Source organism: Diospyros lotus, chromosome 8, assembly GCF_014633365.1.
Source record: "Diospyros lotus cultivar Yz01 chromosome 8, ASM1463336v1, whole genome shotgun sequence".
Taxonomy (NCBI): domain Eukaryota; kingdom Viridiplantae; phylum Streptophyta; class Magnoliopsida; order Ericales; family Ebenaceae; genus Diospyros; species Diospyros lotus.
Window position 1 is genome coordinate 36572583 of NC_068345.1, and position 13743 is coordinate 36586325.

A 13743-nucleotide genomic window follows, 5' to 3' on the forward strand; every position below is an offset into this window, starting at 1 on the left:
AATGTTTCGTACCGAAGCCTTACCGAAACAAATTTGCGCGTGTTGGGAGGAGTCAAAAGCTCAACCCTAATCAACCCCCTTAATACTCAAATAGCAGCGACCCAAAAACATATACAAAAGAATGGACAGAGAACCATACACAAGCATAAAATAATGAACACAATATAAACACAAGAGATTTACCGTGGTTCACCCATTAACGAGGGCTACGTCCACGTTGAGCTCCGACAAAAGGAGTTCACTGCACTATAGGGATAAAAGTTTTACACAGCCAGCGAGCCTCCGATTACAACACCAAAAACAACAACTCTCTGATCTCACTGTACAAAGAATAACCCTCTGAAAACATTAGCTCGACCCCATAACCACAATCTAAGGTTAGAGGCTTACAACTTAGAAAATAGAGCAAAAACAGAGAACATCCAAAAACTACGAGAATGAGAACAGAAGAATAATCAGAACAAACCCTAATGCAGCAGATAATCGGAGGTCGTCGCTCTTCTGATCCCGAGGAGATTGAAGCTGATATAAAGGCGACTCAAGCGGTGGAGATCGAGCCGTACAAAGGAAAGAGCAGAGCATCGACGATCGGAAGAGAGGCAGGCTAAAAGACAAGAACCAGCACGCCAAACAAAACGGAAGGGAGGTTGCCGTTTTGGCCCTCCACCTTGGGCCCAAAACGCTGCCGTTTTGGGCAGCCATAGGGGTTGCCAAAAGACCCTCCAGCCCCTGCCAGAAAATGATGCCGTATTTAGAGCTTCACTAATAACAGCGCGATATTTTGACGGTCAATATCGCCCTTTTATTTCATTTCGGCAACGACCAGGGTTTTATCAAAAGAAGCGCCAAGCCCCCTCCCTCCTTCCTCCTTGAAGCACAACCTCCAGCCTCCTTCGCACAACCTTCTTCCTTTTTCCTCATTCGTCGCCGACAGCACAGCAAGCCCCCTCCTTCCTCCTTCTTCCTGCTTTCTCCTTCTGGCCTCCTTCTTCCTCCTCCTTACTTCTTTTAGTTTATATCTTGATTAAGAATCGCTGCTAATAAACTCACTGGTGACTTTGGGATTGCGACATCATTCACCCTCCCAATGTTGTTGGGTTTGAAAATAATAACAATTTGGGTGGCACTTCTAGTGCTAGCTAGTAGCCATAGGAAAAGATGTGGTTGAGACATCTCTCCCATCTCAAAGTGGTAGGGGGCAATACCCATTTTCTCCATGATTTGTTCGGCAGCTAAACGGAAATGTAATGTTATTAACTATGACAGCTTTGAGTGTATATGTTAGACAAATATATATATGTATATATATAATAACAACAGAGTCAATAGGATTCTTCAGATTTTACTGCTTATTCTTAGAATTTTTCTAGGTTGAAGCCTCTCTTTAGTTTAAAGAATCTCTCAGATCTTATGCTTATTTTTGAGACCATAAAATATTATATTCTTTTATCTAAGTTTCAGTCAGTTCTTCAAAAACATGGCCGTCTTTTTTTCTCACAGAAATTTATCTGATAAGGGCCATGCTGTACGTGTAGTCGCAAAGCAATGAAAAAGGAGCTTCATTTTACAGATGGCCGGCGATGGGTTCCGGCAGGCAACATTGAAAATGGCGATGGCATTTTGCTTTCTAATTAAACAAAAACAGAAACTTTAAACCAGAGGGAGAGAGAGAGAGAGAGACAATGGACAGAGGGAGGAGGAAGAACTTGCCAACAGCCTTCAATGGCAGATTTGTAATATTGTTGAAGGCTGAGGGGTAATTTTGTCAGAACAGGTTGGCTTCGATAAGGCTTCGGTACGAGACATTCGGGCAATGTAGTATTGCTCTAAAATGAATACAACTGTGATCTTTCGGCAACCATGACTTTGGATATGCATGGTTTAGTCAAGAAGTGTGTCTCTACAGCTTATTGAAAAGAGAAATAAAAAAGGATCCAACCCAGAATATATTCTGACGTGCCGAAAGATTTGGTACACGTGATGAGCGAGTATGAAAAGGTAGCCGTTACTTCGACTTGATTAAGACTACTTTTAATTACTTTAGACACAATTAAGTTGCCTTTGTTTGGGTGTGAAATTATCAGAAACAAACATTTCAAAACCTACCACCCTGGGCACAATCAGAGGACTGTTATTAGGTCCACGTACAATATAGAATCTTCTTTGTCACTATCAGAGGAGTGTTATTATTGTCCAAGTACAATATAAAACTTTCTTTGTCACTATCAAGTAATAAAAATATTATGTTGTTCGAGTAGTTAATTGAATCTTACAATGTCTCATTAGTTATATATGTTGTTTGTGTCAAATAATAAAATATTTTTTTAAAAAATAATATAAAATTAAAAATATAAATACAGATAAATCATAATTAATTAGCATACGCTGAAAAGGAAACAACTCCAAAATGAAATGATTCACGCATGTACAAGTATTTTACTTGGTGTTATTCTAAAACTATCTTTGTTAATTGTTATAATAATTTTTATCTAAAGATTGAATTTTCATTTGGCAAGAGTAAGCCATCTGTAAGTAGCAGAAGTTTCATCACCGTATGATGCACAAAACCCGAAACAAGGTGACTCCCGCAACTTCAGTGCTTTCATTTGTTTTAGTTCTTCTGTTTTGGAGCCCATTATCAGCTTCAGCACATGGTCTTGAAGATTTTCTTCAATGCCTTCCCCTTCAATTTCAAAACTCAATTTCACAGGTGACTTATACCCCAAAAAACTCTTCCTTTTTTAATGTATTGCAGACCTCCATTCAGAACCTGAGATTCACATCTCCCTCCACGCCCAAACCTCTGGTCATTGTTACGCCAGTAGAGGAATCCCAAATTCAGGCAACCGTCTACTGTGCCAAACAGCACGGCTTGCAGATCAGAGTTCGAAGTGGCGGACACGACTTTGAGGGTCTTTCATATGTTTCCGAGGTCCCCTTTGTCATTCTCGATCTGCTAAACCTTCGATCGATCAGTGTTGATTCTGAAAACAAAACTGCTTGGGTTCAAACAGGAGCCACTATCGGAGAACTATATTACAGAATTGCCCAGAAGAGTAAAACTCTAGGCTTTCCTGCTGGAATTTGTCCTTCGGTCGGTGTTGGTGGACACTTCAGTGGGGGAGGGTATGGCCCGCTACTCCGCAAATACGGCTTTGCTGCTGATAATATCGTCGATGCTCTGATAATGGACGATTCTGGCAACATCCGCGATCGAACATCCATGGGGGAAGACCTATTCTGGGCTATCAGAGGAAGTGGAGGAACTAGTTTTGGAATTGTTCTCGCGTGGAAAGTAAAGCTGGTCAATGTTCCCCCAAGTGTAACTGTTTTCACAGTTTACCGGACCTTAGAACAAAATGCAACCAAGCTTGTGCATCAGTGGCAGTTCGTTGCGCACAAGTTCCCCGATGAACTTTTCATCGAAATTGCAATCATGGCGAACTCAAGTGCGAACGGGAACAGAACAATTAGAGCTTCATTCAACTGCTTGTTCCTGGGTGGATCTGACGAACTCGTCGAGTTGATGCACGAAAAATTCCCAGAATTGGGTGTGACAAAACAGGACTGCACCGAGATGAGCTGGATTGAATCCGTGCTCTACTTTGCTGCCTATGCCGGCTTTCCTAATGGACCCCTTGATGTTTTGCTGAATAGGACGTATACGGGTATAATCTATTTCAAAGCAAAATCAGATTATGTGCAAAAACCCATCTCGGTGACAGGATTGGAAGGGATATGGAAAAGGATTTATGAAGAAGATCCCCTATCAGCTCAGATCATTTTGATCCCATATGGTGGCAAGATGGACCGGATTTCAGAAAAAGCGATCCCTTTCCCACATAGAGCCGGGAACCTGTACAAAATCGTCTACATTGCTGGGTGGTTGGAAGGAGGAACAGCTGCGTCCGAGAGGCACATAAATTGGATCAGAAGGTTCTACAGTTACATGGCTCCTTACGTTTCCAAGTCGCCGAGAGCTGCGTATGTCAATTACAGAGATCTTGACATCGGAGTGAACCACCAAGGAAACACAAGCTATGCACAAGCAAGCATTTGGGGTGTTAAATATTTCAAGGGAAACTTCAAGAGACTGGCACAAGTGAAGAGCAAGGTGGATCCTAGCAATTTCTTCAGGAATGAACAGAGCATTCCCCCTTTCACCTCTTAAAGTTTTTAATAAGAATCACCCAGACGAAAAAGAAACGAAGAATTTGTAAGCACATATATATCACTTCTCTTGAATCCTCAATTGCTGTCTTACATTTTGTGTCATTGCTCCTTTGTTATATGGCAAGCAGATGATGCAATTAAATTTCTCAAGCCATCTTCAGCTTCTAAAACAGATTGAAGTATTAAAAAATGATAAACAAATCTAGTTTTGGAATAGCTTCTTAAATTCTTATGTCTATGTTTCTTCATTAAACTTAAAACAATGGTATGCCTCTATGTATAATCCACAATCTTTTTGCCTCATCAAATACCCTAGTTATCTATTGAACGTGGTTATAAATATATTTGAAAAGTAATTGAATTTCATGGGCTGCACACTTTGTTTCGTATATGTTTAGATAACTTTCCATTATCATATCACCAGTAAGTCCATAATTTGAAATATTGTGTGTGATAATTTGAACTACATTCTTAGGTCTAATATTTTTAATGACAAATATAAGTAGATTTCTACGAAAATAATCACTCTTTCTATGACTCGACCTTTCAAAAGATATAAAAAAATAGTCAATTTTGAAAAATAAGCAATCATATTAATAAATGAATGACTTTTTATGTCTATCCAAATATCAGACATTAATGTGCATCTTGATAAACTTCATGATTCTTTTACTTTAGTTACATAATCTACAACCATTGCTTTGCTATTCATCACTAATTTAGTTCTTAGCGTAGAATAACTTGGTAACAAATATCTAATACTAAAGTCAGAAACAGTTTTAATAATCTTAATAAAAGTAAGTATTTGAATAATATTAAAAAATATATTATTAAAAAAATGCTAAGCTGTTTTCATGTCCACCATATCTTTATTTTTTTGGTTGTATATGGTAGTTATAGAAATTTGTTCTAAATTTAACAACATTTCTTGACTAGTTTCATTCCTGACTCCATTTAATTGACACTTTAAGTAGATAATTTTATCTTTTTATTACCACCCCCGATAGCAATAATAGCTAGAGCTTGTACCTCATTTGATACACTTGAACAAACCATAACATCACACTCTATTTGGCTGGATAAATGCGATTTTACTCGAGATATACCACTAGAATGCTCTTTTTGGCAAAATTGACATTTAAATCATCGGTCCAAATTATCAGTATATTCCTAAAATTTGTCTCTTTGTCTCATTTCCTACATATAGTTTCATTCCATTTACTAATGTGCATAACAATTAATTAACAAAAATTAACATGTTTAAGTAGAAATAAATTTATCAAAAAATATATAATTAAGAAAAATAAACAACAGATTCAACCAACCTACACTGATGCAAGATAACATAAAAAAACTCAAATGCCACAAACAAATAACAGATTCAAGTTCCAGAATAAATTGATAAAGCTATGTTGAAGTAAAATAGAACTTCAGATTCAAACATTATCAAGTTAGGCTAACATTAAAGCAGCCAATTAAGTCCAAAATAAAGATGAAGAATCGACACAGAAATATTACTTCAAGAAATGTTGAGAAGAGCATAAAACAAGGAATAAAATGAAGCAATCAAGAGGTCATCATTTTCTATCACCTTTGAAAAACTAGATAGGGGAGATATAATAAAAAGGTGAAACGAAAAAAGTACTCCACAGCTAAAAGGTTCGTATGTTGCAGAATCAATATAGCTTACTAGCTCAGCCAAGCGAAAATTTTCATGGACAGAGAGACGAAAATGAGCTTTCTGGTGAGAGAGGGGGGGAGGGAAATGTGCATGGCTGACGATTCACAGCAACGAGAGAAGTAGCCATGGTCTTCTTCGCATTGATTCTGGCGGATGTAAATTGCTTTTTGTTAATTTTGATTTCTCTACACTGACTCAGGCGGACACAAATAGCTTTTTGGAGAAAGCCAAATTAAAAAGAAGATTGGAGGGGCAATTGAGGGAGCAGCTGGACTGCATGGGCAGAGACGCATGGCATAGCTACATGATTGTGTAGAAGTAATGTAACACTTAGCAAGGACAGCAATTAAAGCAATGTCAATGAATTTTTTTAGTTGAATTTAAAAAAAAATTGTTTAAACACATTTAAAATTTTTAGTCTTAAAAGTCATATATTACTCCGAATCTTTCAAATTGACGTGAGGATAATATTTTTAAAAAAAATACAAAATAATTCACATATTATTCACAAATTAAATTATTCAGGTGATTGCTAACAAGGGTCAACGGCCCATTGCCACCCACAAAATCTGGCAAAATCATTTTTTTTTTTTCTTTGTGGCCTCGTCTTGTAGTGCTGCAGCATTGACAGATACTGTACAAGATAATGTAAACAAAAGTGTAATCCATTCAAACTGTGTGTAGCAACTTGTACTCAATATAAGGAATCATGTATGTACTGTGTGCCCATCTTCCATCTTTTTATAGTATGCTACAGTTTCTACTGAATGAATGAATTTAATTTTATGCAACATATATATTTTTCTTATTGGTATGTAGAAATGTCTTATATATAGAAAAGGAAATTTTAGTTGTGAATTGAGAGACATGCATAAGAAAATTAAATTGTGCATTTCATTAGGAAAGAACATTTAATATGCTTTGAGAATCTGCTATTTGCTTTAGAACTCTCACCTTCATTGAAAATAAAAAAGGGATTTATTTTTCTAACCACTTTAAAGTAAATAAATGTTACAAAAGAAAAGGAAGCTTAGCAAAATAGACATTAGCTTCCCCAGGAAATTATACAAAATAAAGACCTAAATTGTTCCTCAGATTCAAAGAATGCTCTTTCTCTTGCTCTTGCTCTTCCTCTCCTTCGATGTGAAGGGGGGAATGCTCTGTTCACTCCTGAAGAAATTGCCAGGATCAACCATCGTCTTCACCTGCACCAGTCTCTGGAAATTTCCCTTGAAATATTTAGTACCCCAAACGCTTGCTTGCTCATAGCTTGTGTTCCCTTTGTTGTTCACTCCGATGTCAAGGTCTCTGTAATTGAGATACGCAGCTCTGGGAGACTTGGAAACGTAGGGAGTCATGTAACTGTAAAGTCTCCTGATCCAATCTATATACCTCTCGGACGCTTTTATCCCTTCTTCCTCCCAGTAAACCAAGTACTGGATTTTGTACAGCGTCCCTGCTCTGTGCGGGTAAGGAATTGCAGATTCTGAAATCTCCTCCATTTTCCCACCATCTGGGCTGAATATCAGCTCCGCAGTTTCGGCCTCTCCTTCGTAAAACCTTTCCCAGATCCCTTCCAGTCCAGTCTCCGAAATGGGTTCGTTCACAAAATCCGATTTCGCTTTGAAGTAATTTCTAGTCAAAGGAGTCCTGTCCAGCAAGACATCAATGGGTTCTCCAATAGGAAATTCGGCAACGTAGAGCGCGGATTCGATATAGCTCATCTCGGTGCAGTCTTCTTTTCTTAAACCCAATTGTGGGAATCTCTCTTCGACCAGTGGAATCAGCTCATCAACTTCGCCTAAGAATATGGAGATGAATGAAGCTCGTACTGTAGAATTCGCCTTTCTTACGAAGATTGCGATCAGTAGATTCTCCGGTAAAGCATGGCCAATGCTCTGCCATTGATGGACCAGCATCGTTGCGTTCTGTTCTAATGTCCGGTCGACTGTGAAAACAGTTACAGTCGACGTCACGTCGACCAGATTCAACTTCCAGGCTGTAATGATTCCGAAGCTGGCGCCTCCGCCGCCTCTGATCGCCCAAAACAGATCTTCCCCCATGCATTCCCGATCAAGAACGTCGCCATCAGCGTTTATAATCCGAGCATCAATGATATTATCGGCGGCGAGGCCGTATTTACGGAAGAGCGCGCCGAAGCCTCCGCCGCTGAAGTGGCCGCCGACGCCCACAGTAGGGCAAGCGCCGGCCGGAAAGGAGAGAGTTTTGCTTTTCTCGGCGATTCTGTAGTAAAGTTCGCCAATGGTGGCGCCGGTTTGGACCCAAGCAGTTTTGTTTTCAGCATCAATGGTGATTGATCGGAGGTTTATTAGATCGACGACAACGAAAGGAGACTCCGAAACGTAGGAAAGACCCTCGTAGTCATGGCCGCCGCTTCGGACTCTGATCTGGATTCCATGGGTTTTGCAGCAGTAGACGGTTGCCTGAATCTGTGATTCGTGAACTGGGGTGACGATGACCAGAGGTTTTGGGGTTGATGGCGACGCGAATCTCAAATTTCTTATGGAGAAATCTAATATAGATGAGAAAGATGAGTTGTTTGGGGTGTAAATCACCTGGGAGATTGAGGTTGAGTTGGGAGAGTGAAGGGAAAGGCATTGAAGAAAATCTCCATGAGCGTGAGGTGAAGCTTCCAATGGAATTGGAAACGGAAACAGAAGGAGGATAAAAATTGGAAGGAGTAATGAAATTGGAGAAGTCTTCATCTCTGTTTAATTGGGCTTTCTTTTCTTTTAATGAAAGAAAGGGCTGCTACTTATAATTAATCCGCCATGGATGATGGCTTGGTTGAACAACTGGATTATGTGAGTTATTGGGTTTTGGATTTTTGTGCCATATGATATGATATTCTTCTTCTTGGGCGGCCATAGATGGGGTCATACAACCGCTGAATTCTCAAGCTTTATCCTAAAGAAACACAAGAAATCACGAACCATTGAATTCTGAAATTTTATCTTAAACAAACGCAAGAAACCCCATTTTCCTCTCATTTGACAATTGAAATTATTCTATTAAGCCATCTGAGAGACGTTTATATTGGTGACCTTATTTTTTAGTCTGAACTATATTTGATTTAGTTCATCAAGATAAAATCTTTATATGCACATTTATTTTTATGAATTGAATTTGATTTAATTCGTAATTTGTATTAAGAAATTTAATTTTTTTTTATTCTTTTTGAAATATTGAATTTAAAAGTAAAGAAATGAAAAACACTTTCCGAGTGTCCCAATTAAAAATTTTTAAATCACTGTAACTAAAAATATGTGTAATACCTCGAGAGTCCAAGGTCAGGTCCAAAAGGGACTATAGAGAAACAAGTATATATATATCGAGGATAATAAGGAATGAAATAATACTAGATGGATATTTTTGGGTTGAATGTGGATAAAGAACTCCCAAGTTAAGCGTGTTTGAGCTAGGATAGCTCAAGAATGGGTAACTCTTAAGAAGTTCGCGTAGACCCATCAGGATAAGTTGATTTGGTTCTTCTTATCAAGGTAAGCGGACCCTTGGAGAAGGCAATCTGATGAGGGCGGGGAGTGGTGCTAGGGCGCGAGGGCTTGAACAAGGAGCGACTTCTAAGATAGCACCCCCCAAAGAGGAGAAAATCTGAGACCAATTGTAAGGTTACATGACGAAGACGTCATGTACTCAAGAAGAGAGAATGTAATATCATGAGAGTCCAATGTTAGGTTAAAAAAAGAGAATCTAGAGAAGCAAGTATATATGTCAATGATAGTAAAGAATGAAACAATACTAGATAAATACATTTTGGGCTGAATGTTGATAAAAAAACTCACAGATTAAGTGTGCTTGACCTAGGGTAGCTTAAGGATGAATAACCCCTGAGAAGTTCGCATAGATACATTAAGGTAGTTGATTCGATCTTTCCTATCGTTCGATGCAAAATGTTACAATATGAATGTAAAAGTCGTCAATCTTTTCCAAAATAATTAAAAGACATGAATTCAATAAAAATTTTGTTCATACAACAACTTGACATACTTGGTACACTTGATATCGTCAAATTAAAACATATATATGCTTTTAGTATAAGAGATAAAAATAGGCTTAGCATGTATAAAACATGGCATCTTAGCAAAAATAACAAATCTTTCAAAACTTACACTTTAAGAACCTCCTTTCCCTTGGAAGCACTTGTTTCAGTAACATTATAATACTTTAGAGAATGAACCAAACTTAGAAAATGAACTTTCTAAGTGAAAAATCTCAAAAAATAAAATATTTTGTATAAAATATGCGTACGAAAAAAAATATAAGTTTTTAATTTGTGATACCTATTGTGACAATGTTAGCATGCTTCCAAAATCTTTTTCAATTAAGTGCATTTCTTAGAAGGTCCTCAACAATCACGTCACCTCAAACTTATGTAGTACAAAACAAAATAGTATCATCATATATGATCATAGATCATGCTTATAAATAAAAAGTCAAACAAATTACATTTTTCAAAATTAATTTCTCATGCAATATGCCACAAAATAAGAATTTATGGACATGAGAACCCTACCTTGGGATCCCTTTCTTCTAAGGATTTCAAATTCAAATTTATTTCCCTCAAAGTTAGAAGATGTAGGTATATATATATATATATATATGTACAAATGCATATTCAATTTTGATTTCTCACACTCCCCAAATAGTTGTATATATATGTGTACATATACGTATTCAATTTTGATTTATCTTACTGATAAATATTGAAATTTCTTCACATTAAATTTAAATTTACTTCTTTAAACCTTTAAAAATATTTAAGATGTAACAATCATAACTTCTACTATAATTACCAGGAAGGATAAATTATTAAAAAATATTTATTTTTTAGTTTTAATTTTAGTTTAATAAAGAAATTTGAAATTTGTAAATAATTTATTAAATTTTTAATTTAATTTTAATTTTATAACGCACCTTCAGTTTTTTTAATACTAATTAAACTTTGTATTTGATTTTAGTTTTATAATATGATAAATTACTCTACACCCTTTGTAGTTTGATATTTTACTCAAACACCTCATGCAGCTTGTTATGAGCCAAAAAAAAAAAAGTTATTTTATTGCTACAAAAAAACCCTTCCATTAAGTTTAGAGTTTAAAATTAATAAAAAATTTCTTAATTTTAGACAATAGGGAAGAAAGAATGGGTAAAAGGGGTATGAAAAATAATGAAAGAGAAATAGCAAAAGATATAGTCCCGACTTCATCGAAAAAGTCAGAGAGAGAAAGAGAGAGAAAGAAGATACTAATATCGAAAAAATTAAAGAAATAGAACACGAGGACACGAGATGTATACATGAATGTCGTGTCTATTTTTCTTGGATGCCTCATGACTAATGACTGCATTTGGCAAACAAAACTTGATTTCAATTTTTTTATTTTTAATGATTAATTTTTTTAAATAGAAATATTTTAAAATTTTTACATAACTTTAATTTTAATTAGATTTTATTGAATGGTTTAATTGCCAAAACTCAACTGATGGGGTATTTTGGCAATACTCAAAAAGTATAAGGACCTTTTTTTCACCAAAAATAAACTATAAGGGAGTTTAGATAATATGTTCAAACTACAAGCGTTTGAGGATAATTTATTTTATAATAAAATTAAAATTAAAATTAAATGCAAAACTTAGTATATTATTGAAAAAAATTAAAAGTTTGTTACAAAATTGAAATGAAACATCAACTTTGGTATAGTATTAAAAAAAAATAAACCTTCAGTATAAAATTGAAATAAAGCTAAAACTTTGGTTTCTTTATTGGTAATTAATTTACGTTGCAAGGAATTATGGTTAGATTTTTCTTATTATGGGGGGGGGGGGGGGGGGGTTCATATTAATTGTGAAATTTATTTTATATTAAATTGGATTAATATACATTAATTTTGTATTATGAGACATTGGGGTAAATAAAACACTATAATATTTAAGGTCATGAGTCGAATGACACTCTATTAAACTTTTGTAATAATATTATTAGTTTTTTGACCATTTAAACTTAACCAAATCAATATTAAATAATTTAATTTATACCTTACTTAATAGTACTAAAACTATATATATATATATATTATGTCATAATTGTTTTAAATCAGAGCATTTGATTGTAAGTAACCCAATTATTTATGTAAGAAATAGAAGCAGGCGGCCAGCTGGAGGGCGATTAGGCCCCGATCTGTTCTTTAGCCAATTAGAAATTTGGGCCCATAGTTACAATCCAAAATAAACAATCCTTGGATTGGGCCTATGGGTGTGACAAGGGATACGTGGAATGTTGAGTAATATTTTTTAAGAATTTAATTATGGAAAAACTAGATCGGCACATGGGAAATTCAGATACAGGGTATCTATACATATAACATATATATATATATATTCTTTTAAAAAAGAATAATCTTACATGGATATATACGGCAGCCACCATCATCGTCCTCGTCATCATCTTCTTCTTCTTTGACTTTTTGAAAATATTTTCTTTTAGCTGATATGCTTTTATTTTCTCAAGATGGTGTTTGAATAAACTTTTTGGCCATGCATCTCTCTCTCTCTCTCTCTCGTTTACATTCATATATAAAAAGGTTTTAAAATGTTTATCAATGCCGTTTATTTATAAATGACGATTGATTATTAGAGCGACCTTCATTTTATATAGAATGATTCTGTTCAATTATATGGGTCTGGTCAATTAATCGCCCAACAATTAATGATTCATTCCTCTAAAAAAATCATTTGCTTTAAACTCATAAATTAATTAAACGTTGCGCCTTAGATATTTCTTAGTTATATATTGTTATAATTATGACTCGAAATTTCAATTTGACTGAAATTGGAATTTTTGGTTTGATTATGTTGGTGACTTTGAATTCGAATTTGATAGTGTTTATGATTTTGAATTTGATTGTGATTAGAATGTTGTCAAATTTGACTTTGATTAAGATTTATCCTATTTGGAGGAATATTTTTATGAATTATTTTTTGATTAAAATATAATTTTATATATATTTCTATAGATGATTTAAGTCTATAAATAAATGTCCAATTATCTGAAATTAGTTGTAGTAATATCAATATCACTTTTATACTAGTAATTATTGCTTAGTGATATTTTGTTCTTTTTATCATTAATTTTTTTATTTGAATTTTTCATGTAAAATTCTGTATTCATGTACGTAATTGATGGTTTGATCATGGTTTGTATTCCATCAAATGTTCCAACACACACACATATATATATATATCTTACTTATTATGGCTTGATATATGTATGTATATATACATTTGACTTTTGAATATGGATTGATATGTATGTATACAGTTGAAAACTTCTCTATTCGAAGATAAAGAAGCATTAATTATCTTGGAAGCTGACTTTGAAAACTATCTCTTTCAACTCCGATTAATCAATCCTTAATTGCCAATCTAATAATTAAATTGAAAGGTACTTTATTCAAACACTTCTAGGAATTAAGCAGCCCTAATTAAGGACAGAATTAGATACCCACATATATGCATATAAGTATGCTACGTATACCCATAAAATCTTCCAAAATCTTCTTCCTTGCCCGTCACCGTTAGACTTATGGTCCACTTTTGAATCTATTGAATTTACTATTTTTTATATGCTTGAAGCATATTCGTTATTAGGATATACTTGTAAAACAACTTGTCATGTATATATCGTGGTCCATTATACCCATTAATATACGTACGTGGTGTTTTTCTTTTTGTTAATTCACTTAATTAGCAAACAATATGTTAACACTCATGTACTATCCCACATTAGGCATGGAGTGAAAACTTGTTTAATAGATAAGAGATTATAACACTCTTCTATGGGCCGGGAACAA

General features: G+C 35.0%; 2 protein-coding genes across 2 annotated transcripts; one reads left to right on the forward strand and one right to left on the reverse strand.

The window, feature by feature from the left end:
- The first annotated feature begins 2435 nt into the window (after positions 1 to 2435).
- Positions 2436 to 4448, forward strand: LOC127808124 (tetrahydroberberine oxidase-like). The gene is made up of 2 exons (XM_052346510.1): positions 2436 to 2578; positions 2756 to 4448. The coding sequence occupies exons 1-2, from the start codon at positions 2555 to 2557 to the stop codon at positions 4169 to 4171; spliced, it is 1440 nt and encodes a 479-aa protein (XP_052202470.1). The 5' UTR covers positions 2436 to 2554; the 3' UTR covers positions 4172 to 4448.
- Positions 4449 to 6789: 2341 nt separating this feature from the next.
- Positions 6790 to 9733, reverse strand: LOC127808965 (tetrahydroberberine oxidase-like). Its single transcript, XM_052347718.1, has one exon. It carries the CDS (start codon positions 8578 to 8580, stop codon positions 6952 to 6954), a length of 1629 nt encoding a protein of 542 aa, XP_052203678.1. The 5' UTR covers positions 8581 to 9733; the 3' UTR covers positions 6790 to 6951.
- Positions 9734 to 13743: the final 4010 nt, after the last annotated feature.